This window comes from Puntigrus tetrazona, chromosome 6 (genome assembly GCF_018831695.1).
Source record: "Puntigrus tetrazona isolate hp1 chromosome 6, ASM1883169v1, whole genome shotgun sequence".
Classification (NCBI taxonomy): domain Eukaryota; kingdom Metazoa; phylum Chordata; class Actinopteri; order Cypriniformes; family Cyprinidae; genus Puntigrus; species Puntigrus tetrazona.
Window position 1 is genome coordinate 9,667,330 of NC_056704.1, and position 23,103 is coordinate 9,690,432.

The following is a 23,103-nucleotide window of genomic DNA, read 5'->3' on the forward strand; positions in this document are numbered from 1 at the left end:
CAGATTTTTATTCAGTGTGGAGTTTGAATTGTTCTGTCACTCATGTGTTGACTCAAAGCTTGTCTTTAAGTAGTTTAGAGATATCTTGATGCCTCCTTGGTTTTGGGCCAAGCACCACTTTTGCTGAATCAGCCAATACTTTTTTAGACAGATTCTGCTGCTCATTGACGTTATAAGTCGGTGGAGCAGACAGTACATCATCAAGGTGCTGTTGGCATGCTGCATGTTTCCAATGTTGTAATTTGCCCTGATGCCTTTCAATAATGTGCTATGTGCTAGGTTAAGGACAGCTTTAATAAGCCTGTGGTCAGTTCATCAGTCGGCTCCACGCATGACCACGTGATCTTCATTTCCTGGATGTCCCGCCTTCTGACCATGATGAAATCGATCATATGCCACTGTTTGGATTTGGAATGTATTCAGGATGATTTTATACTTGTTTGTCATCCTGTAAAGTGTGCTTATAGTTGGGTAGATTTTTCTTGCACACATTGTCAGAAGCATCAGACCAGACCATTACAGCTGCGTAGTGTGAGCAGGAGATTGGAAATCTGAGCTTCATCAGATTCCAGTTGGGAGATCAGTCAAAAGACGTAGGAGATAGGTGCTTATGGCAAAGCCGACTCCATGGATTTTAACTTGGTTTCAGGTTTACCTTTCCAAAAGAATATTTACCCTCCCTCGGATTCACAAATCAGTCCTTCATCAGTAAGACTAGTTTCATTTAGAGCAGCAGTCTTGGATCTTGTATCGACAATGAACAAGCTCCCTTGCCATGATGACTGTCCTTCTCTGGAGTCTCGCTGTAGTGTCCTTGTCCAATAGGATGCGGATATTCCATGATCCAAAGGTAAGTGATCCAAAAGAATTTATTTTATTGGAGAAATCATTGCAATCGGCCGCAGAAGGCAAAATCCATTGGCACAGTTAGATGTTATAACTAGTAACTTCCTTGGCTGCAGTGGTTAGTCATGTTTGCCAAAAGCTCCAACATGCCCTCTGTACTACACAGTGCCCTTATGCATCACTTTCCTGACTGTTGAACAAGTATGGTGATTTCTTCAAATGTAAGATGAGCAATACCCAGTTCACCAAAGGAAGAGATCAAATGTTTACCCTCAAAATGGTTTAGCAGGCCTGTCAATGCTTTGCATGCTACAGCTTCTAGAAGCCACAGGTGAGAGCTGAGCGTCAAGAAGGGACATAAGGTGGACAAGCTGCTCTTAAAAAGACACAACAATAACCTGACATACACCTTTTTAAAAAATCTAAAAGCGAGTCAAATTTAGGCAGACCGATAAACAATGTTGATCTGCTGTGGTACAAGTTCTTGTGGAGACTGAAAGAATGCTACAATCTCTTCTACTGTTTCGTCGTCCTTTTTTTTTTTTTTTTAAGTAGTAGTTTTAAATGTTGATTAAATGACTTGACATATATTTGCTGCAGTCACGGCTATATGTTTGTCCGACAAGGCTCTTCTTCGGCTTTTGCTGTGGTACTGCGGGTTACACCAGCAACACTGCACTGCACTGCCACTGCAGACTCCTGTGTAGTCTACACCGTAAATGCTGCAGCATTTATTATGTAATGTGTTGTACCCAATTCGGCTGATTAGTAAACATTAACTCTTATCAACTTTCTAGCTTTTGAAAAATATAAAAATGAAATACTGATTTGTTATGTATTATTTAATGTTTGGCAATAATTATTTATTAATTAAAGATATTATAAAGCATTATCCTAAATTACGAATGTCTTTGATGAAGAAAAAAAGACTAAAATTACTAATACTAAAATTTAAATTGTTCCTCAGGAAATACAGTAAAATAAAACAAATCAATCAATTACATAAAAAAAGCATTCCATGACATCATTAACATTTCCCTTTATATATGTAATCAGTCTTACCTCAAAATCTTCAAGTAAAATAAACCCCTTTAGGATAATACAAGATCCCCATGATATCTAATTTGCAATAACAACCTGCTTATATATACTGTATATATGAGGGATTACACAGAATACTTTACCTCCATTAGCTAATCTCCTGTTTACTTTATAAGAACACACAGCCCAAAAAGTGAATAAAATGAGCCAAAAATTAAGGCCTATTATGATCAAAATACCTGGTTTGAATAATTCACTCTTAATCATCATTGAGGTGTCAACTACCCAAATGCAGCTGAATGCAAGTGTAATTAGCATCTCACCAGCGTAGAGCAATTTTGATTGGTGTTGTGAGACAGGAGGTGAAAAGGTCAGCAGGGAGGTCAGGGTTCATGGGCAGAAGTTCATTGGCCTCACAGGCAGCCAACTGAATGCAGTTCTTCATAGAGGGAGGCAGGGGCATCTGAGCCAGTGGGTGGTTAGGGTTTATTGCTGCCACCTAGTAAAAGACAACGATAACCAGTGAACAACAGTAAAGCAGGTCTCAAAAGAGCATTGGGCATGAACTCTTAATATATTGAATCATTTGTGGCACAGATGCCATCATCTGCACATTTTTTTCTTGCTGAAGGCTTAGGTTATAACTTAGTTGTCATGCATTCTGAGGCAGGTTTAACATTCTTCACATTATATCAGCAGTCACATAACGTTTATAAATATAGGGTATGGCTTTGATTTCAATTAGTAACACATTGAGAAAAATTTGTGACTATTTTCTGATGTCAATCCTCAGTGCTTTTTTAACTTAAATTACTCACAGTGCTAAATACTTGGCAGTTGTGGACTTTAGTTGCATGTAGTTTCAGATTCTTTTATTTTCTATATTTTTTATATTTGCACATTAAATATTTTTTGAATGATGAAAATTCTGAAAATGATCAGGTGCTCAAACTGTGGCAGCCAATGGTGTCCAGTCTTCTTGATATATGCAAACTGAAGACACTTTTGGTACTTTGGACCAAGACCGTGCACACAGATTTTCATATTGATAGGACAAATGGTTTGCATGGTTATAGACATTTTTATGTTGTTTCCCCCCTTTTAAAGTGTCACAAAATGGTCAGGTTCCACATTTTTTATTCCTGCGACCTCAAATTGAGTTCTTACATAAGTGCTCTGAGTTTGGCAAAAATACCTCATTCTGTTCAGGAGTTATGGCCATTTTACTCACCTTTGCAATGTCAAACATTTTTGATAATTGATATTTACTCTCCAGAGAATCTGCATTGCTTTTGTTCCAATTGGGTAAAAAACCTAGAACTATGCGCATGAACAATGGTTTTGGCATTGTTGGCAGGTTCTAAAGTCCTACTGGAAAAGGAAATCAGCATCTGCATAAAGCTTGTCAGCAGATAGAAATATGAAGTGCTCTAATATCTCCTGGTAGAGGGCTGCATTGACTTTGGACTTGATAAAACACAATGGACCAACACATTCAGAAACTTCACACTGCACTTAAATTCTGTATCTTTCCAGTCTTCCTTCAGACTCCAGATCTTGATTTCCAAATAAAAGGCTAATTTTTATATTAAAGAGGACTACTGAGACATAGTTCAGTTATACTGCTCCTTAGCCCATGTAAGATGCTTCAGACATTATTTCTGTTTCAGAAGTGGCTTGGTAGTCCTTTTCCTGAAGACATCTGATTAGGTGACTCTTGATGGCTCCAGCTTCAGTCCACTCCTTGTGAAGCACTTCCAAGTCTTTTTGGCAGTAGTATTCTCAAGCTTGTAGTCATTACTTTTGTTTGAGCACCTTTTCCTACCTAATTTCCTACCTAAAGCTGCAATCATCAATAAACAAACAAACAAACAAACAAACAAAAATGTTTTACCTTACATGTAATGAATCGAGAATCAGGTATCGGTGACAACTGGCCCGATCTGACCTATAATTCCTGCTAGGTGATTTAAAAGTTTAAGATGCAGTTTAAGCAAGGAGTGCCTGAGAAAACACGCTGTCCCGATTCAGTATCTGTGGTCAGATGAGATGTTGACAGGCTTAATGTAAGTGTCATTATTCAGTTATTATTTTAACTAGTTATGAAATAAAATTCTCTCACCTTAGAAAACGAACTATTATCCTGTCCTGCCAGATTACCATGTTCATAGCGTGTGCGCTGTACCATGCAAATTAAAAAAAGTGCAATTCAGCACATTTTTTTTTTTTTATTTTACTGCATTAGCCAACACTGAATCTCAGGTATCTGAATCGGTATCAGAAGCAAAAAATGCGTCCCTGCCCTAAACTTACCCTATAGTGTTAACAAATACATAACTGATATAAAAACGCATTTGTTCAAGCAACTGTGCCATTTTAACTTCCTTTTACATATATTTGAACTGTTTTGTCAAACCGTATTTACACAGGATTGGAACTGGTGCTCCTCGCCTCTTCAAAGGAACTCTTTCAGTACTGACAAGCTTGCAAGACTATTTTCCACAGGCATTGCTTGATATCACTGGTATGGCTACAAACTGCCTTGATTATTATGCCAGAACAGAAGTGTAGTTCCTAATCATGTCGGCAATTTTTCATTTTCTGCCAGTCTTAGTACACAATGTAACTACAGAAAAGTCATGTTTTAAATTGGAAAAATATCCAAAGTCTTTGGTGATTTTTAAAAACAAAATTACTTTAGAAAAGTAATGCTAACGTTCAAAACCACTTTCTAACATAAATGTTCTGTCATTCAGAAACATGGATTTTCGTTTTACTACCATGCTGATGACACTAAGCTCCACCTCTCATTCCATCCTGAATGTTTCAGCCAGTTCTACTTATCCTGTCAATAATAAGAGTCAATAAACAGTTCTACTAATGAAGCCTATGACAGCAAGGGTAGTTTTTAACAAACCAAAAAAAAGAGTTTGTGTTTCACTCCTGCAAGTTTTGTCCAGCCCACCCGCTCCCGCAAATATTCAAATTTTGCATGTAATTTTCGAGTATCAGGGAGAGCAATGAGGTTTCGCGCTGCTCTGATCACTTTTGATTTTGCGATCGCTCTGTGTGAATCTGTATATTGCATCTAGCTCCGAATATGTTGAGTAGCAAATTCCCTGCCCTGGTCTTGTAGGTCATCACTCATCTCAACCCATAATCAGTCAGATCTGACTCCTGCAAGCACTTTATTTTTCCTCTTTATTCGTACTGCACAAAATGTGGTTTAATAATGTGGTTTAAATGCAGTCTGAAAATTGTCCACTGTACTCTGAGACAGAGAAGGACAGAGGATGAGGGAGCATAAGTTCAATTCCATTACAATTCCTTCTCTATGAGCTGAATGAGTAAAATCACCTGTCTTCTCTTCCTTCATTTCTCCCCTTTAACCCTCTTTATTGAGCTACACTTATCTTTCAACCCCTCAGACATTCACTCTCTCTTAGTTCCCATAGTTCAATAATGCAGTTTAATTTGACCCCAATCAATCCACTTCAGTCCAGCATTTTGTACATATGTGAATGTTTAATCATTTTGGTTCAGAACGACAAAGAGATTTGCCTTTGATGTTTAATTTTCCACCATCCATCCATCTCTTTTATTTTCTATAAGAAGGCTGTCTGATCTACAACACTGCCTTGTTGTGACTGTGGCTTTGAAATACTGAGGGACAAGATACTGCTGAAAAGAGGAGTAAAACCAGCAAAAGAGAAAGAAAAAGGACAATCCCCAGCTAACCTAAAAATCCATCTTATAAAATATTCATTCTGAAAAGAAGAAGACAGGGAATTGGAGCAAAACAATCTAATTTATGACTTCACTCTCTCTAACCTTGCAGAAAGAGCTGCTTAGATCATGCTCATAGAATGCTTTGTGGTTTTCTGCCAGTGATGAGTGTCCAGTCATGAGTGAACCTGTGTCTGTTTCACTCTCTATATGAGTGATTTTTGTAATGAACTGTAATCAGTATATTTAGGATTTGATTATATTTAGTACATTTAAGAATCGATTTATAAAGAACATGCCAACTACATGTCTTTCTGTGGATGAGTGGTTCTATTGCTTTTTATTATTCTGAGAGTACTGGGGATTAAGCTTTTCTGTGATTGACATGTCTGAGAAGTGAAGGAAATTGTACAATTCTGATGTAATATTTCAAAAACATTGCACTACTATTACAATACTTCACGCAAAAATGAATCATTCCCAAACCCTCCAATCCAAACCATCTTTCTTCCATGGTACAGAAAAGATGTTTAAAAAATGTCCAAGTGGTTTTCAGTAAGAACTTAATTTGGGGTATATTACTCACATAAAACATTAGAAGACTTGGACAGTGGTACACAAACTGCATGAACTACTTTTATGGTACTGAAAAGGGATTTTTGTTGTTGTTGTTGTTGTATTTTTGCCCTTTTTTGAGCTTGAGAGACCACCCCACCACCCCACCACCACCCATCACCACCCACTCCAATTTAAAAGGGTCATGAACTGAGGAAGTCATCAACTGCCTTGATCTTTTGATATATAAGAGGTCATTGTACTACAAAAACATTCTGTAAGTTTCAGAACTCAAAACTTCTCATTAGTCTAAAAAAACATAATTCTATAAAACCTCTGTTTGTGTGTGTGTGTGTGTGTGTGTGTGTGTGTGTAATCACACACCTCCAGCTCCTGCTCCCTCTGCAATGCAAACTGTTTAAATGACTTGACAATGATCCCTGCATTGGAGCAGTCATACACGAAGATGGAAGGACTTCCCATCCATGTCTGTAGGTCGTAGATGGAAAGAGGGATGTACTGTGTGTAGTTCTGAAAGAGAGAGAGAAAGAATGTATGTGGCAATTCAAGCTTTTATGGCATCCAGACCGAACCACCCCATCAATAGGTTTTGCTTGTGTATATATATATATATATATATATATATATATATATATATATATATATATATATATATATATATATATATATGTATGTGTGTGTGTGTGTGTGTGATCCTGGACCACAAAACTTGATTTTCATTCAGTGTGCCTGGTTGCTGATCCCTGACATATACAGATTCAAGCAAATAATAATAAAAAAGCACAACTGTACAGCAAAACATTAATAAAATAATTTCACTATAATTATTAGTGAGTTTGTTTCAAAACAAAAAAAACAAAAGCATTATATTACAAAATAACATTTTACAGCTTCTGTGATTATTTGCTTTTTTGAGAGAGTGAGGTAAATGTTCTTTGTTTGATTTCTGTACATAATTTATTTGCTAAAAAAAATAACATAAGGCATAGCATGCAGTTTTTTTATTGAAATTGTAATCAGCTTTAATACAAATTCAGCAGTATTGAAAATTAGGGATGCACAATAAACTTTGACCATGTATATGTAAAGTGCATCTTGTCAGTAAAGCTGATTCTGTAATTAGCGGTAAATGCCATCACATGAGTGATTTCACACTGAGCAGTATTCACTACACAGAGCCGTTGTTCACTGACAAGCTGCACAAACCCACGTTCATTATCAGTATTGCTCAGCTTGTCAGTGAACAATGGCTCTGTGGAGTAAATACTGCTCAATGTGAAATCACAGTGTCTATCCCTATTAAAAAAAAAAAAAAGACACATCAAGTATACTTGAACAGACTTTTTTATAATGTGTTTAGTCAGGCTAAACATAGGTCTACTGGGGGCGTACACAGTGCCCCAGGTTAATTGACCCACACGATGATATGATATTGAAAAAAAGCCTGATTACTTGTTCTGCTTTTTTCTTGTACCACAACACCCTGTTCCATCACTGGTTGCCCATGTCACCCATACCTAAACCTAAAACTCAGTTCATTCCCAAATCTGACTAATGGTAACACTTTATTCCAATAGTCCACTTTAGAAATTTACTAACTTTGCAACTACAAGTCAACTAGGAATCATTAGAATATAAGTAGACTATCTGCTTAATATCTTTTAACGCTTTATTTTGATGGTTCCACAACATACAACATACTGACTATCAGAAACTTTGCAAGTACATGTCAGCGTATTTTACCAACCCTAACAATCTACTCTGAGAATTAGTGGACATGCAGTTGCAAATTACTGAGAATTAATTGACACGTAGTTACAAAGTTACTTATAGCTAAATGTCTGATGTCTAAAATTGATTATCAAAATAAAGTGTAACCTAACTAATTAAATTAGTCTGTGTAAAGTCAATATTAAATGTGAGTTCTGAGTTTGTCACACCGCAGAAAAATGTGTTATTAACCTTCAGACAAATTTGAATGCTAAAAACGCAAAGTAAATAAAATAAGGCATCGAAATCTGTCTTCTTCGCTCTCAAACACTGTGGGCCTCTCTCACAACAGTCTTTCTCAAGCAGCTTGATTTAAATAAGCATACCAAGCTCAGCTGTTTTGTAAATTATAGCAACCACGTAACGTGACGAAGGCATAGCTAGATAGCACAGGGTCTCACAGCGATCAGTCTGTGCAGTCAGTGTTGCTTCAAGTGGAACACAGCTCTTATAGTTTCACAGAGCTCCCATATAGATCAATAAATCTTGATCACAAAAATGAAAAACTGTTTAATGATATAACTCCACCATTAAGTATATAGTTCATAGTCTTTGTAACATGTTTCAGAAATGCATTTCTAACATTTATTTAATAAAATGTAAAGGAGAGCGCAAATAATTTACTATTTGTCACTGCTCACTAAACCAGTTTTTACCTTACCTTGTTAAAGACCCAGATCTCTCCATTGACAGTGGGTCGAGGCACTCCATGGCCATTATAATGGAAGAGAACACGTTCCTCTTTGGCATTTCTCCGCAGTGAAGTACACAACTTCTTCACCTCATCAACTGTAGGATCCAAACTCTGCTTATAGCGGGCCTGGAAGAGAGAGAATATTACATAACAATAACATTCAGTAAAAACATCAATAGGAGTATAACAGTGCAGCTCTCAAAATATCTGAGAAATCCAAATATTACATAAAAATTAATATTAAAACAAACTGAAAGTTACTAACCCTTACAAATGAATCTACTTTAAGGTAAACAGTACAGAAAACAGTACTGCTGTTTTCTGGCCATTTTCAACATAATTTGTATTGATAAATGTTCACACTTGGCTGAAAAATAAAACTAATTGACTGTTATAAACTATACTTTTTGTAACGTTACAAAAGCATGATTTTTCGGTACAGCAGGGGAGAGGAAAATTAAACATAAAATTGCTTTTTTTAATCAAACAGTGGTTTACTGAACAGATTGGGCTTTCTTTCCATAAATTTAAATTTAAAGTTAAAAATCTACACCAGCTTATGCTTTAAACCGTAGGCCCCCTCTAAACTATTTAATAACTGTTTATTTTTAAATAGAATAATAACCTCTATTTAAAAAAAGCAGTTTTACTTTGACTTTTAACTTGCAAAATTTCTAGCCTGTATGTTGTTAAATGGATTATAATGAATGAATAAAGTGTTATAAATAACTTTATAATATGTTGTATCACCTTAATATTCATAAGATCTGTTTTAATGTGTTATAATATTTATCTATTTGTGGTTACAGCTTTAAGAGTATAATAGCTTGTAGTTGATCACACTGAACACAATGATCACAATACATCCTCTTATATTACAATGGATATAATAAATAGATATTTCAGCTGAAAGTATTAGCTAGCTCACGTTAGTCTCAATCTAAGCCTCACAGGAAACACTTAAATAACACGCAGCACCTAACCACCCAAGAGATGTGCTAAGGTACTCTGCAGAACTGTCAAGATATGATATAGTCCCTTATAAACAAAGATTTCATATGGTGTTCATTATGTGTTATGAATAATCATACTCTTAAAAGTTATAAATCACAAGTAGGTAAAAATTATAATGTATTATAATAATTTTTATTATTATTTATGAGATTTTATAACACATTATACGTTATTTTTATAATGGATTCATTATAATGCCTTAAGATTAACCTCACATGTATTATATATACAGCTTCATAGAAAGTGTACCCAAATATTTATTTAATAACATAAAATATAAAATAAAATATTTATTTTAATAGCGAAGAGAAAGGAATGATTTATTTAAATTTATTTACTCTCCATTCTTGACTTGTGTTTGTGTGTGTGTAAATAAGAGAAGAGAAGAGTAGGGTTTTGCGAATGACTGTACAAGCAGGAAAAAATTAGGAAATCGTTTTTTAAATACCCAAGTAAATGTGAGAGAATATAGTGAATATTCACTGCACTCAAAGAAATAATGTATTTAACAATTATTTTTATTTTATTTTGTCCAAGAGGATTTAATACGATGCTTACAGTTCACGGGTGTGGCTCAAAAAAAATCTGATTATCAGATTTCTATTGTATTATTCTTTTGCCATAATCACAGAAGAGGCAAAACTGTATGTGCCATGTGTGAGAAAGAGAGAATGATGCAGTGTGAAACACGGCTCTTTTTTTTTTTTTTTACTGTCCTCTCCCGCTGGGGTATGTGTGTGTGTGTGTGTGTGTGTGTTATTACATAACTCTAAATAAGCGAGAGATGGTGTTTGGGAGAGTGTTAAGAAATTGTGTTTAGAGCTGTTCATATCACAGCCTCATGTCCCAACACTACAGGTTAGTCAACTGGTGCGTGAGTATGTATAGATTTAGCCTACTTGGGCTTGACCAGATACCTCTACAAGGATAGGCTATTGGGAAATCACCTACATTGTTGGGCCAGCCAGAAACCCCCCTTCCCACACATTAAATAACGTCTTAAATTACTCCACCTCAAATGAAATTTTTGTCATTAATCACTTACCCCCATGTCCAAACCCATAAAAGCTTTGTTTGTCCTCAGAAATTAAGATATTTTGGATGAAACCCGGGACGCTTTTGACTGCTCCATTGACTAGAAAAGCATGAAAGATGTCGTCAAAATAGTCCATCTGTCACGTTGTTGAAAAATAATTAAAAAAAATGCATGCAACGTATGTACGTGGATACATTTTTAATGTTCAGATCAAAGCTTAATCAACATATCCGCATACGGTGCTGCTGACAAAGAACAGCATAGATTGCTTACGTATGTGAAACTCTTCAAAATGGCGCTAGAGTGACGTTGAGGAGATAATAAGAGAGCTATAAGAAGTCGTCTGAATCCACACTAAAATATTCTTGTAGCTTCATAATATTACATTTGAACCACTGATGGCAGACTGAGCATTCAGATGATGTCTTTCATACTTTTCTGCACCTTGACAATGGCAATCGTTTAGTAGTCAATGGGACAGTCACAAGCCTCCCGGTTTTCATCAAAAATATCTTAAATTGTCTTCTGAAGACAAACAAAGCTTTTACATGTTTGGAACAACAAGTGATTAATGCAAGAAAAAATATATATATATATTTTGATTGATGACAGAAATGTCATTTTTGTGTGAACTACTCCTTCATTTACTCACCCTTGAGTAGTTCCAAATCTGTATGAATTTATTTAATCTGTCGAACACTATTTTTAACAAAGTTTGTAACCAAGCTGTTTTGGGTCACCAATTATTTCCAAAGTAAAAAAAAGAAAATAGTACAGAAATCAATGGTGACCCAAAACAGCCCAGTTACACAGTTTCTTTAAAATATATTCCTTAGTGTTTGGCAAAGCAAATAAATGTATACAGATTTGAAACAATTTTAGGGTGTATAAATAATGACAGAATTTAAATTTTTGGGTAGCTTATGTCTGTGTACTATATTCTGTAAATGGAATGTAATTAGAAAGGTATTACATATATTTTAGCTGTGTACTGAAGGGTTAAATCAAATGAAGGTGCCCATTACATCTACATAATTACATAACTGTACAGTCTGTTCCAAAAGTTATTTACATGGTATGTATAACAGCTACTACTAAGTACTTACTAGGTGATTATTCTGTATTATGGACACCTTAAAATAATGTCTTGTAGAAATTTCGGTAACACTTAGGGGTGTAACAATACACCAATGGCACGGTTTGGTTCGGTTCACAGTTTGCTGTGGGTATAGGGTTCATGTCATCTTACCAGCAATGCTGAGGAACAATAGAGTCTCTTACTAACAACAGCAATAACTCTGTGTAACTACGGTTTGACAAAACAGTGTAAAAATCTGTGTAAAAGGAAGTTTAAATGGCACGGGTGCATCAACAAAAGCGTTTTTACAGCAGTTTTGCATTTGCATATCACTATTGGGTAAGTTTAGGGTTGGATTTGGTATAGGGCAAATTTCCAACATGATAGAGCATTAACTTTTAGCAAGAGTCCATGGATATTTCAAATCTGAACCACTACAATACATATATCAACGTAATAAAAAAAGTGTCAGGGTCCATGTATTGAACCGGTGTTTTAGAGCCACTCAGTGTACATTTCTCTTTGAAACTGCAACGAAACAGGTAGGAAGAGATGAATTGTAAAGTAAAGTCATTATTTTTCTCTTCATTACGCACAAAAAGCATTCTTGTAGCTTTGTAAAATTAAGGTTGAACCACTGAAGTCACATGGACTGTTTTATGTTCTGTGTGAACTCCCCCTTATCTTGCTGCATCTCTCTATTTTATTTAAATCTCTTTCAGCAACTATGAAGGAAATTCATCACCATTAACTTTAGAGGAGCTATTACAGCCTCTCAAGTCAGGTCAGTAACAGTCAGTAATCACTAATGTGAATTCACATTGTATTTATAATCAAATTTAATAATAAATTTCATTCACAAAATTCTTTGCATTTATACATCTTGCATGTTTATTAAATATTTTATCAAATGTGAGTGTAGCGCTATCATCAACATCCACAAAAAAAAAAAAAAAAAAAAAAAAAGAAGCAGATTCTGTTCAGGACCTGTTATATGCTTTTGAATTGTGGGAATGTTTAAAGATCACAGTGGGGTAAAATGCTGGGCACTTGTGCAGCATCTAGAACAAATCAAATCACTGATTATTACCATCTAAACAGGACTTTGACCATGCTGTCTCTTCGTGTAATTGGCTGGACAGTTTGTTTAAGTGAGTGAGAGTGAGTCAGAAACTGTTAAAGCGACAGGTTTGAACCAGATGAGGGTCAGGACTGAAAGACTCGTCACCTCCTGTCCTCCTGTCCAAATCTGTGAGGAGTCACACTTCCTCATACATACACAGGAGCTGTATCATTGGCAGCTAAATAATGTGACTGTTTCTGTGACTAAGTGACATTATTATGCAACTGGATGAAGTCCAAAGCAATCAGTTTTTTAAACACAAAAGCATTACGCTTTTCAAATGATTGTGTAACACAACATCAGGATGGATGCTCAACTGAAGAGGATGTGATACGAACATGAGCTTCCCATATCATTTAAAATTAGAAAAATAAACAAACAAATAAATAAATAAATAAATAATTTAATTCAATTTAAAACAATACTGCATACATACAAGCACACAGTTATATTAAATCAAGAGAAATAAATAATATAATTTTTAAATAATAAATAATTTTTAAAGTATTTTACAGTTAAAATGTATATACATTTTATATTTAAATATATCAATTATAATGCAATATTTAAATATGTAAATTATATTTAACAGTGGAAAAGAGATAACCATACATGAAAGAAAAAAAATAAAGCAAAACCTAGACCTAAATTAAATCAAATTAAAGCATTTTAAAAAATAAATGGATAATAAATATATTATTTAGGTTATGAAGTTAACAATGAACAGTTGAACAATGAACAGTTTTATCTATTTTTATGTTTTCAAAGGAATATTGATATATTGAGTTTTTTCTACTAACCCTGTAATGCGTGACAGTAATGAAGCGTACAATGCAGAGAGAATATCCAAAAACAATCAACCTTAATGACAAAATCTCAAGAGAAACAGCAAATATACAATGAACAGAAGAAACTGACAACTTAAATGCAAAGACAGGATCAATCAATGAACAACAGGCAATACAAGTAGAAACTAACTAGCAGACAGAACGCAGGCAACTGAAAACATGGAAGATTTTAAAAATGAAACCAACACAGAACAAGACCACAAACTAACCCCTGTATATCTCCAGGCTCTGTTTGATTGCTTGTTTGTGTGTGCAGTGTTACAAAATGTTTTCATTGAAAGTAGCTAAAACTGTAAATGGCATTTTATTGGCAAATTCACTGATCTATATATAAGCAAGATGAGAACTTAGGTAAGGTTAGTTTAAAAATATTTGACCCTAAATGTTTTAAAAAAAAGTCTCTAAATCACTAAATCTATGTGTGCATGTGTGAAGTACAGAAAATGGTTTAGTATTGTGAAATCACCATCAAAAATACTACAAAGCATGTCATGCTACTATGATCCACACACTTCCATTCAAATCAATACATACTCAGTAGGTTTACTGAAATGAACACCCTGTCTGCACCGGACACATGGCATCAAAAGCCAACAGAACCCATTAAAATCATTATGTGGTGTGAACTACTGACAGTAAATGGATGCCCTTTTGACATACTCTTTATGAGGCATTTGTCATTTATGTCAGCTTTGATGCATCCAGTGTAGACGGCCTCTGGTTGTTAGGCAATTAGGCAATCTGCCTAACGTACACACGGACAATAAACATAAAGGAATAAGCTTTTTTAAAGCACCCCTCCAATAAACTGCTGTATGTACTGCTTTAACTAGTCACTAACAAATGTATCAATAGATAATAATATCAGTTAAACAGCTGCAAAGAAACATAGGCACATTAATACAAAACTGATACATCTAAGAGCATTAATAATAAATGTGTGGTCATGTATGTACCTCCTATACTGGTGGACAGTTGATTTTTTATTTCAATTCTTCAGTTAATCTTTATAAACTAGGCCTACCTTTTGAAAGCTAAAAATCTTAAGATTCAACCTCTAAACTAAGAAAGTCTTGGCTGGATAAAGCAAACCAGTTTCTCGCTAGAAGTGTTAATGCCTCACGATTATAACCTAGGTAAGTGGAAGAGAAGTTCATTATTACTGATGCACAAACACATTATGTACACTTTAAAAAAAACCTGTAAAAATACCGTTCTTTATTTATACAGTTGAATACTGTAAATTGCAATGCATGACACGTGATAAAAAAATAACCGCAAACTACTGTTCAGTTTCACAGGATAATGCAGTATTTTTTGGTCTAATCACACGTGCAACGCCGCCGAGTGCCCCTCATGCTCGGGAAGAAAACCACAACGCAACCACGACTGCCTTCGGCAGAAATACAGTTTTTACATCAGATCAACATTATTCTGTTACGTGTGAAGTAAGAATACAGAGCAGAATAACAGTCAGCAACCCAGGCAGCGACAAATTTAACAGGATGTGCTTTCATCCTCACCTGTTTATAAAGGTAAGTGATCAAAATTAGTTTTATTCTGTGGTATACTGTATATTCTAACCGCATTATTAATAGTAACATGTTTTTTTTACTATTATTTCTGTGTGTACTTGACAGGACGGTAAACAAATCAGCAAAGTGCAAAAGGCCTAACGTTAATGCTACAGGTCGATTGTTCGTAAGCATTTAACATTTCACAACATTTTGCGATGTAACTAAATGTACTTGTGATGTTTCTTGAATTTTTTATGCAATTTATATGATTTAGCCCACTGCCTTGTTCCTCTTCGTCAAGTCAACATAGCAAATAAACGGCAAAAAACCTTTGAGATTCTTTGGGATAAAATGCCTCAAGAATTTAATGAGAGGATAGAAGGACTACTACTCAGAGTTGACATAGGTTTTATTTAGTATTATTATATATATGTTTAGTATTTGCTTTGTGCCTGCTATGATTATAAACGCAATTTCATTCTTTATTTGCATACTATTTTGTCCCATTGCTTACAGATATCTTCCACTGCAGCAGATGTTGAAGACATCTGGACTCCTGACCTCCTTCCCAGTCCACGACTAAAACTGCTGGGTAAGTGTCACATATGCAAGGCATGAAGTTTAAAGGGATAGTTTACCCAAAAATAGGGTGTACACAGCAGAAGTCAGTGGTTTTAGTTTATAAAAAACCCATTGAAATATCTGCTTCAAAAAACCCATTTCTGCTTATGGAATTATGTATGGATTAGTTTTGTTATACAGTACTTGTGGATATATCCATTATATCAAATTCATGACCACTATCCACCAGCATTAAAAAAAAAAGCTTGGAAGAGCCAGGATAAATGTTTAACAACTTGTTGGTCTGAAAGAAGAAAGTCATATAAACGTAGGATGGCTTCGGGGTGAGTACATTATGGGCTAATTTTCATTTTTGGGTGAACTGTTCCTTTAAAACAAAAAGTGTTCTTATGGGTTGTTTTTTTGTTCATGTCTCTCCCTTGAATGTAGCTCTTAATTTTTTTGTCATTCCATGTCATGGACTGCATTGATTTTGCAGCAGCATATTTTATGATAACCATAAAAATGTGAAATGGGCAACCTAGATTTGTTACCGTTTTAGGACATTAAACAACACAGTTGTCTCTTTCAGTTGCTGGTGTCAAAGTCACACTTGGAGGCTGGATGATCAGCACTGAAAAATACAGCAACATTTCAAAACAGGGCTTGCAGCTGTTTTCTCCACCTATTATGTCTTCAATTTTCAGTACCAAGAGGAAGCTGCCCAAACATTGGAGTCTATTCAAAGTTAAGTCCGCTTCTGGTTGTAAATGTTGTTTGGATATTTTGTCAATCATTGTTTAGGATTGTTTGTGTTAAAGGGATGTGATGTTTATCTGCTTACCACCAGGGCATCCAAGATGGTGACTTTGTGTCTTTTGTAGAACACATACAAAGATTTTAAACTCAAAACATTGCGGTCTGTCAGTCATATAATGCAAGTCAATTGGCACACAAAAAAAAAACATGCACAGACAAATCCAAATGAAACTGTGGCTCATGACGATACACATGTTCTAAGACACAAAACAATAGTTTTTTGTGCAAGAAATTAGTATTTATATAATTTTTTTACATCTGATATACCACAATGTCTGAATCATTCACAACATCCAGAGCATGACACATAAAAAACATACAAACATATTGCGGCCCATAGAAACTGACGTTAACAAGGCATCTATGTACATATATCTATGTGCCTGAGTGTGACACGTTTAACGCTGGAAGCTGCCGGTGAGTCAGATATTGTGGTATGTCAGAGGTAATAAAAAATATTGTCTTAGGACATCAATGTATCGTCACAAGCCACAATGTTTAATTTGAATTTGTCTGTGCATGTTTTTTTTTCTCTTGTGCCCATTGACTGGCATTATATTAGTTCTGAGTAAGGATAGCTTTGTAAAGGGTATTTTATTATGAATATTGCAGACAATAGTATTACAAATCAATCTACTCAAATGGATAGTTGAAATGCTCAAGTTTCAAGTACTAATTTTCAAGTAGTTACAAATTTGTATAAATGTATTTGTTCTATTGAACAGAAAGGAGGATATTTGGAAGAATGTCAGTAACCAGACAGATCTTCTCCATCATTCACTATTATAGTAGGAAAAAGCAATGTTATGAAAGTTAATTGTGGGCAATCTGTCTAGGTACTGACTTTTTTCCAAATATCTGTCCATTTCAATAAAAGACACCTTAATAATAATAATGATAGAATAACTAATAAATACTGAAAGTATTGTAACAAAGTAATGTCTACATTACTGTAAGATTCTTAGTCCCCCTCAGATTGAAGCTGAACTAAAGAAGGTGCAGATGCTGCCATAATGACAGCAGTCTTATTAATGTAATGGGTTTTGTTGATTAAAGTGCAATTATTCTTTACTCATGTAACCTAATATCTTATGTTTCTCTTTTTTACATTGTCCTTGTTACATGTTGCATGAACTTTAATTTACATAATTACAAGCAAGTAACAATAAACCAAACCCTTATCCCAATCCTAACCATGTAGTAAGTGCATGTAGTTAATGAATATTTTTCAGTACTTAAAGTGCATTGGTGTGATATGAGACATGCATTTGATTTAATCTTTTGCAAACCAACACAGCATCATAAATTTCCACTTAAATTGCATTGGCTTTGTTAAGTTAGCATTTTTTCTGGTTTTATAATTTCAAAACATACAGGATATGTTTAAAGCATGTTTGTAAACTATTCGCCTTAATATTGTATGGACATTCTCTAAAATATATTTTACAAATCATTTGTTTTTATGTTCACACCATGTAGACCACTTAATATGTGCTGCTCTTATAAAATAACTTTAAGCTGATGCTTAATAAGAAGACTGTTACTTACATCATCATTTAAGCTAGCATCATTTTAAGAAACTAAATCTTTAATTGGTCAAATGTTTTAAAATTCAATGATTTGGTTTGATTATCAAAATCATGTATTTTTCCATTCTATATTTTCAATTCTGCTATAGTCCAGCATCCTGTTGCCTCTGTGGGCTGAATGATGACATCATCCCCTCCCCTTCATTTTATTTTTCAAAGGATGTGAAGATTGCACTCCTTTCAGTTGACAACTGTCAGGAGTTTTATGAAGAGGTGAGATCCAGAAGGGCACAACCAACCAATTGGATTCAGATATCAGGATATGCGTTTCTACAGGAAGCAGTGACATCATGGTCTAGCACCTTGATCACTATGGATTTGAAAGCACTTTTTTTTATGAAATATTTGGATATGCTCATAGCTTCAAACGTTTCTCAACCATTCAGAATCTAGGACTGGAACTATCTATTGTATAATGCATTTTCAGCTAATTCTGTGACAAGAAGCCAACTTAAATCACAAAGGGATGTTGTTTCAAACACTTGACTGATGTCATGTGAGTCTGGAGTAAAACAAGCTATTAAATGTTATTCTTATTTAACCGTAATCATGATATTGTAATTTATACAGTCCGCACTTTCTCACACTCATGAACAACCACGCAGAAATCATAACTGTGGATTAATAAAAATCAATATTTATTCATATTTAAATTTTTTTCCCATTTATGAAAAATTATAAGGCTGTGAATGATGTGATTTAGCCAATGCACATCTGATCGAAAGCCTGGCAGGCCGATCACAAGATGCAGGCAAAAGTTTATATTGGATATTGGATCATCTTTTTTTCCTGTTAATTATCATGTTTCTTCAAAACAGAAACTTAGAATGCCTAATGTTGGTGATAAATAAATAAATGTTTTAAAAATAAAATATTTTAGCTTACCTGGTGTTATAGATTTAATGCGAGTGTAATCTCTCACACATAATCCCATGTGTGTTATGTCATTTATTTCCTTAAAGCACCACTCAGTTTGTAAATTATTGCGCCAAGGGCTGAGAATGAAAACAATTAATTATTTTTGATAATTATTATTTTATTTCAGTTAGGTTTTTTTTATAACTGTTGTTAGTTTCATTTTTTGTTTTATTTTAATTTTTATTTTATTTCAGTTTACACAATGTTTTTTTATTAGTCGTTTTCACCTTAGCTTTAGTTTTCAAAGCAATATAAAGTGAAATATGAATTAATGAACTTCCTGGTGACATGCCTTAGTGGTTAGTGCATGGTGTCATGGTGACCTCATGGCTGACATAAATTTGAATTTGCTCTGTGATCTATTACGTCATCTCCACTATATCCTTATAAATACCACCAGCAGACTACAAATAAACATCCTCTAAAAATGAAGGGTGAAAAAAGCTCTTGCATTTTACACACTATAGAAATGTTACACACTATGTTACCTCAGCATGTGTCACCAATGTGCCTTGACATTGAGTCTTTGGAAGTCTATTAGATGGACTGAACACCATTTTGCAAAAGATATTTGCTCAATTTGCATTGATGTTTCTTTACTAGACGATGGTGGTCGAGAGTCTTGTCTCACACGTTGGTCCGATAATCTCCCATAGGTCTTTTTGTGGGTTGAGAAAAACTACACTGATTTGCAGCAGTTCTTCTCACTAAAGGAACAAGTAAACCAAAACCAAACCAGAAATTCTACAACTCCCCTAGGTGTTTAAGCTGAGTGATCCTACATTCATCTGTACTTACACTATGACACTATAAATTCAAAACTTCTCTAAATAAATTTCCCAGATCTCATCCTTTTAAGTGATCTAACATTATTACTCATCTCCAGTTAAAAAAACATTCTGGAAAACAACTCCTTCACTTACAACAAGAATTACACCAGAGGAAAACAAATAAACAAACAACCATTGCAAGTTGTCTCCATGAAACAGATAAGCAGGCTAAATTGGTTACATTTTTACTCTTTTTAACCATGAAATCTGTGACATTTCTGCAGTCTTTTTTGTCAGATCTTTGTTTTGGCAAAGATTCAACATTGCTGCTTCAGAGAAGGGAGTGGGAAGGAAATGAGGAGTGACATGCCCTGTAGAGTTGGCATCTCTATACATTACAGCGCCAAAGGAACAACTAAACACCTGCTTTCTACAGCTCAAAGTAAAACAACAAGAAACAAGTGTGAATCAACCAGCTGATTATGGCTGATTTATAGTCACTCAATGCCACATCCAATAATTTTAGCATACGTCCCAATATGTTTTATTCCAGTATAACCAAAAGAAAACTATTAAAGACTTGAAACATTTTAAACAAAGACAACTGTTTTAATTTAGTTTGAATTTGATGGGTTTTTTTTTTTTTAAATCACTTTTAAAATCACTAGCTTTTCTTATCAGTTATGTTTATTTGGATTGAATGTTCCATCTAATGTTTTTAAAATTAATGTTTACTGCATATTTCAATTCAGTGAGTCTCAGCATGACACAAGCAGTTTCTACATATGCTCACGTTTAAAAGCTAGTTGTAATGGGCTTTGGTTTCACCTAACTTTCTCATTATCACTTGCATTTGATGGTTTGTAGTGTATTTCAAATGTACTAATTTTTTTTTTACAGTGCAGAGCTACACCAAAACTGTGAGGAAAAAAAATAAGAAATTTTTTAAGTAAATCCTCAAATCTAAACAGGACCACATGGAGATACCAAAGGCCACTATACCAATCACCTTGACCTGACTTTATTTAATGCAAACAGATCCATTTAGAATTATCAAACAGAGCAAATAAAACATTCTGATTTTGTAGAATTTGGTAAAACCAGCTCAACATGATCAGTGAACAATTTCTTTGTCAGTGTAAGTGTAGATGCCCATATGTACATAAACTCCACTGACCGTTGCACTTCTATAAGAACACCCTTCACACACTTCATTGAGTGTCCATTATAAATCGCCTGCCAAACACACAAGCATGGCGAAATGTGCAAAGACCTTTTAGAGACCTTTTACCTCCATTACAATCGTCATCCATCAAAACTTTACTGTTAGGATATAGGTTTGCATTATTTAACCCATAAAGACTAGTCCTGACTTCATATTTCTTATTAAAAGAAGTATGTTTGTTCCTACTAATCACACCCTCCCAGAGACAAGTTAGAAAAAATAAATAAATAAAAAATTTGCAATGAAAAGCAATGACACATGACAACACTTCTTATATTTACTCTATCCTTTCACTAATATTTTTAATTAGAGCATTTCTGAAAGGCTAAGAATCCCTAAGAACAACCCTAAGAAATAAAAAGGACTAATTACACTCATGTATACATGGTTCTTCTTGTCATAGGAACTATGTTGCCAATCACAGGTTGACACAGTCATAGAAACTGCCATCTGGTGTGACTCTTTAATGTATCTAACAGGTTGTTTGTGAGTTATAAGCTAGTAAAATTCACAACATGTATACATATACACATGTATTTTGCGCGGAAAACAAGGTTGTTTTGGAAGTTGTTTTGGAAGTCTGCAAAAAAAAATGCATTATAAATTCTGTCCATTTAGGCTGTCAATATATTCTTACGCATTATGTTTGGTTTTAAAATTGACAGTCACAGTACTAAGCGAACAGGGGCTAAATATATCTACATGTATCTGAACCAGTTTGAATTCTACACAGAATATTATATTTTAAAGAGCTATGGAGAAGGTCAAACCATGAAAACTTTGACAAACAGCACTAATGAGTAGAAAAAGTTACAGCACTGGCTGCATAAATGACCAGCTTTGTAAACCACACATCAATATTATCAACATTACTAAAAATTATCACCATTTTACGCTAGTAATAGTCCTGTCAAGCATTTTACAAATGTGCAGGTTTAACTGTTTTTTGATTTTCTACTACTACTAATAAAATAACAACTATAGGCCTATGTGCAATTCTAAAACCGACTCCCAACCTACAATGGTGTCTATCTGGTTTAATACTGCACAATTACTTTATTTTTCTTCTAGTCTTACTAGGCAATTTGCATGAGCATGTGTTGTTTTGTCCATTAATGACTCTAATGGCTAAACAGAGTCAGATAGATGAACACAGAGGGAGACAGGAAGAAAGGGGATGGACATTAATGATCTTACCACACAGCAATCAGGAATCACTAATTGAAGTCACCAATTGAATACTTGTACAAATATACATGTACACACACAACACACACAGGTCTATCTCAAAATATAGAAAATCACGAAAACTTATTAAAATAAATATATATATTTTTTTCATATATACAGGGTTTTGACAATGAAACTGAAACAATAATTCATTAGTACGGTATAGGGCGTCCTTTTGTGGCCAATATAGCACAGTGGGCAGAGGAATTTTAAGCCATTCTTCTTCTCCAAAACACCCCAAGTGTAATGTTCAGATTTGGTGACTGTCCAGGCCATGGGAGATGTCACCAGTTTTGCTGTGTGTATTGGCGCATTATCATCCTGATACATGGCACCGCCTTCAGGATACAATGTTTGAACCGCTGGATGCACATGGTCCTCCAGAATGGTTAGGTAGTCCTTGGCAGTGATGCGCTCATTTAGTACAAGTATAGGGCCTAGGGAATGCCAGGATATTGCAGCCCAAACCATCACTGATCCGCTCCCATGCTTCACTCTGGGTATGCGACAGTCTGGGTTGTACGTTTTTTTGGGGCTCCTCCACAACGTAACTCTCTTGGATGTGGGAAATAGAGTGAAGGTGGACTCATCAGAGAACAATACATGTTTCACATTGTCCACAGCCCAAGATTTTCATTGCTGGCACCATTAAAACCAACGTTTGGCATTGGCACGAGTGACCAAAGGTTTGCCTATAGGAGCCCGGCCATGTATTGAACTTT

The 23,103-nt window shown here is 34.8% G+C and overlaps 1 protein-coding gene across 1 annotated transcript in view; it reads right to left on the reverse strand.

Moving 5' to 3' along the window:
• Window positions 1-23,103, reverse strand: part of LOC122346819 (regulatory-associated protein of mTOR-like) — a 124,174-nt gene that overhangs the window by 80,905 nt on the left and 20,166 nt on the right. Inside the window, 3 exon segments of the mRNA XM_043241673.1 lie at window positions 2,211-2,386; window positions 6,553-6,699; window positions 8,621-8,779. Coding sequence (XP_043097608.1) covers window positions 2,211-2,386; window positions 6,553-6,699; window positions 8,621-8,779 — 482 coding nt within the window.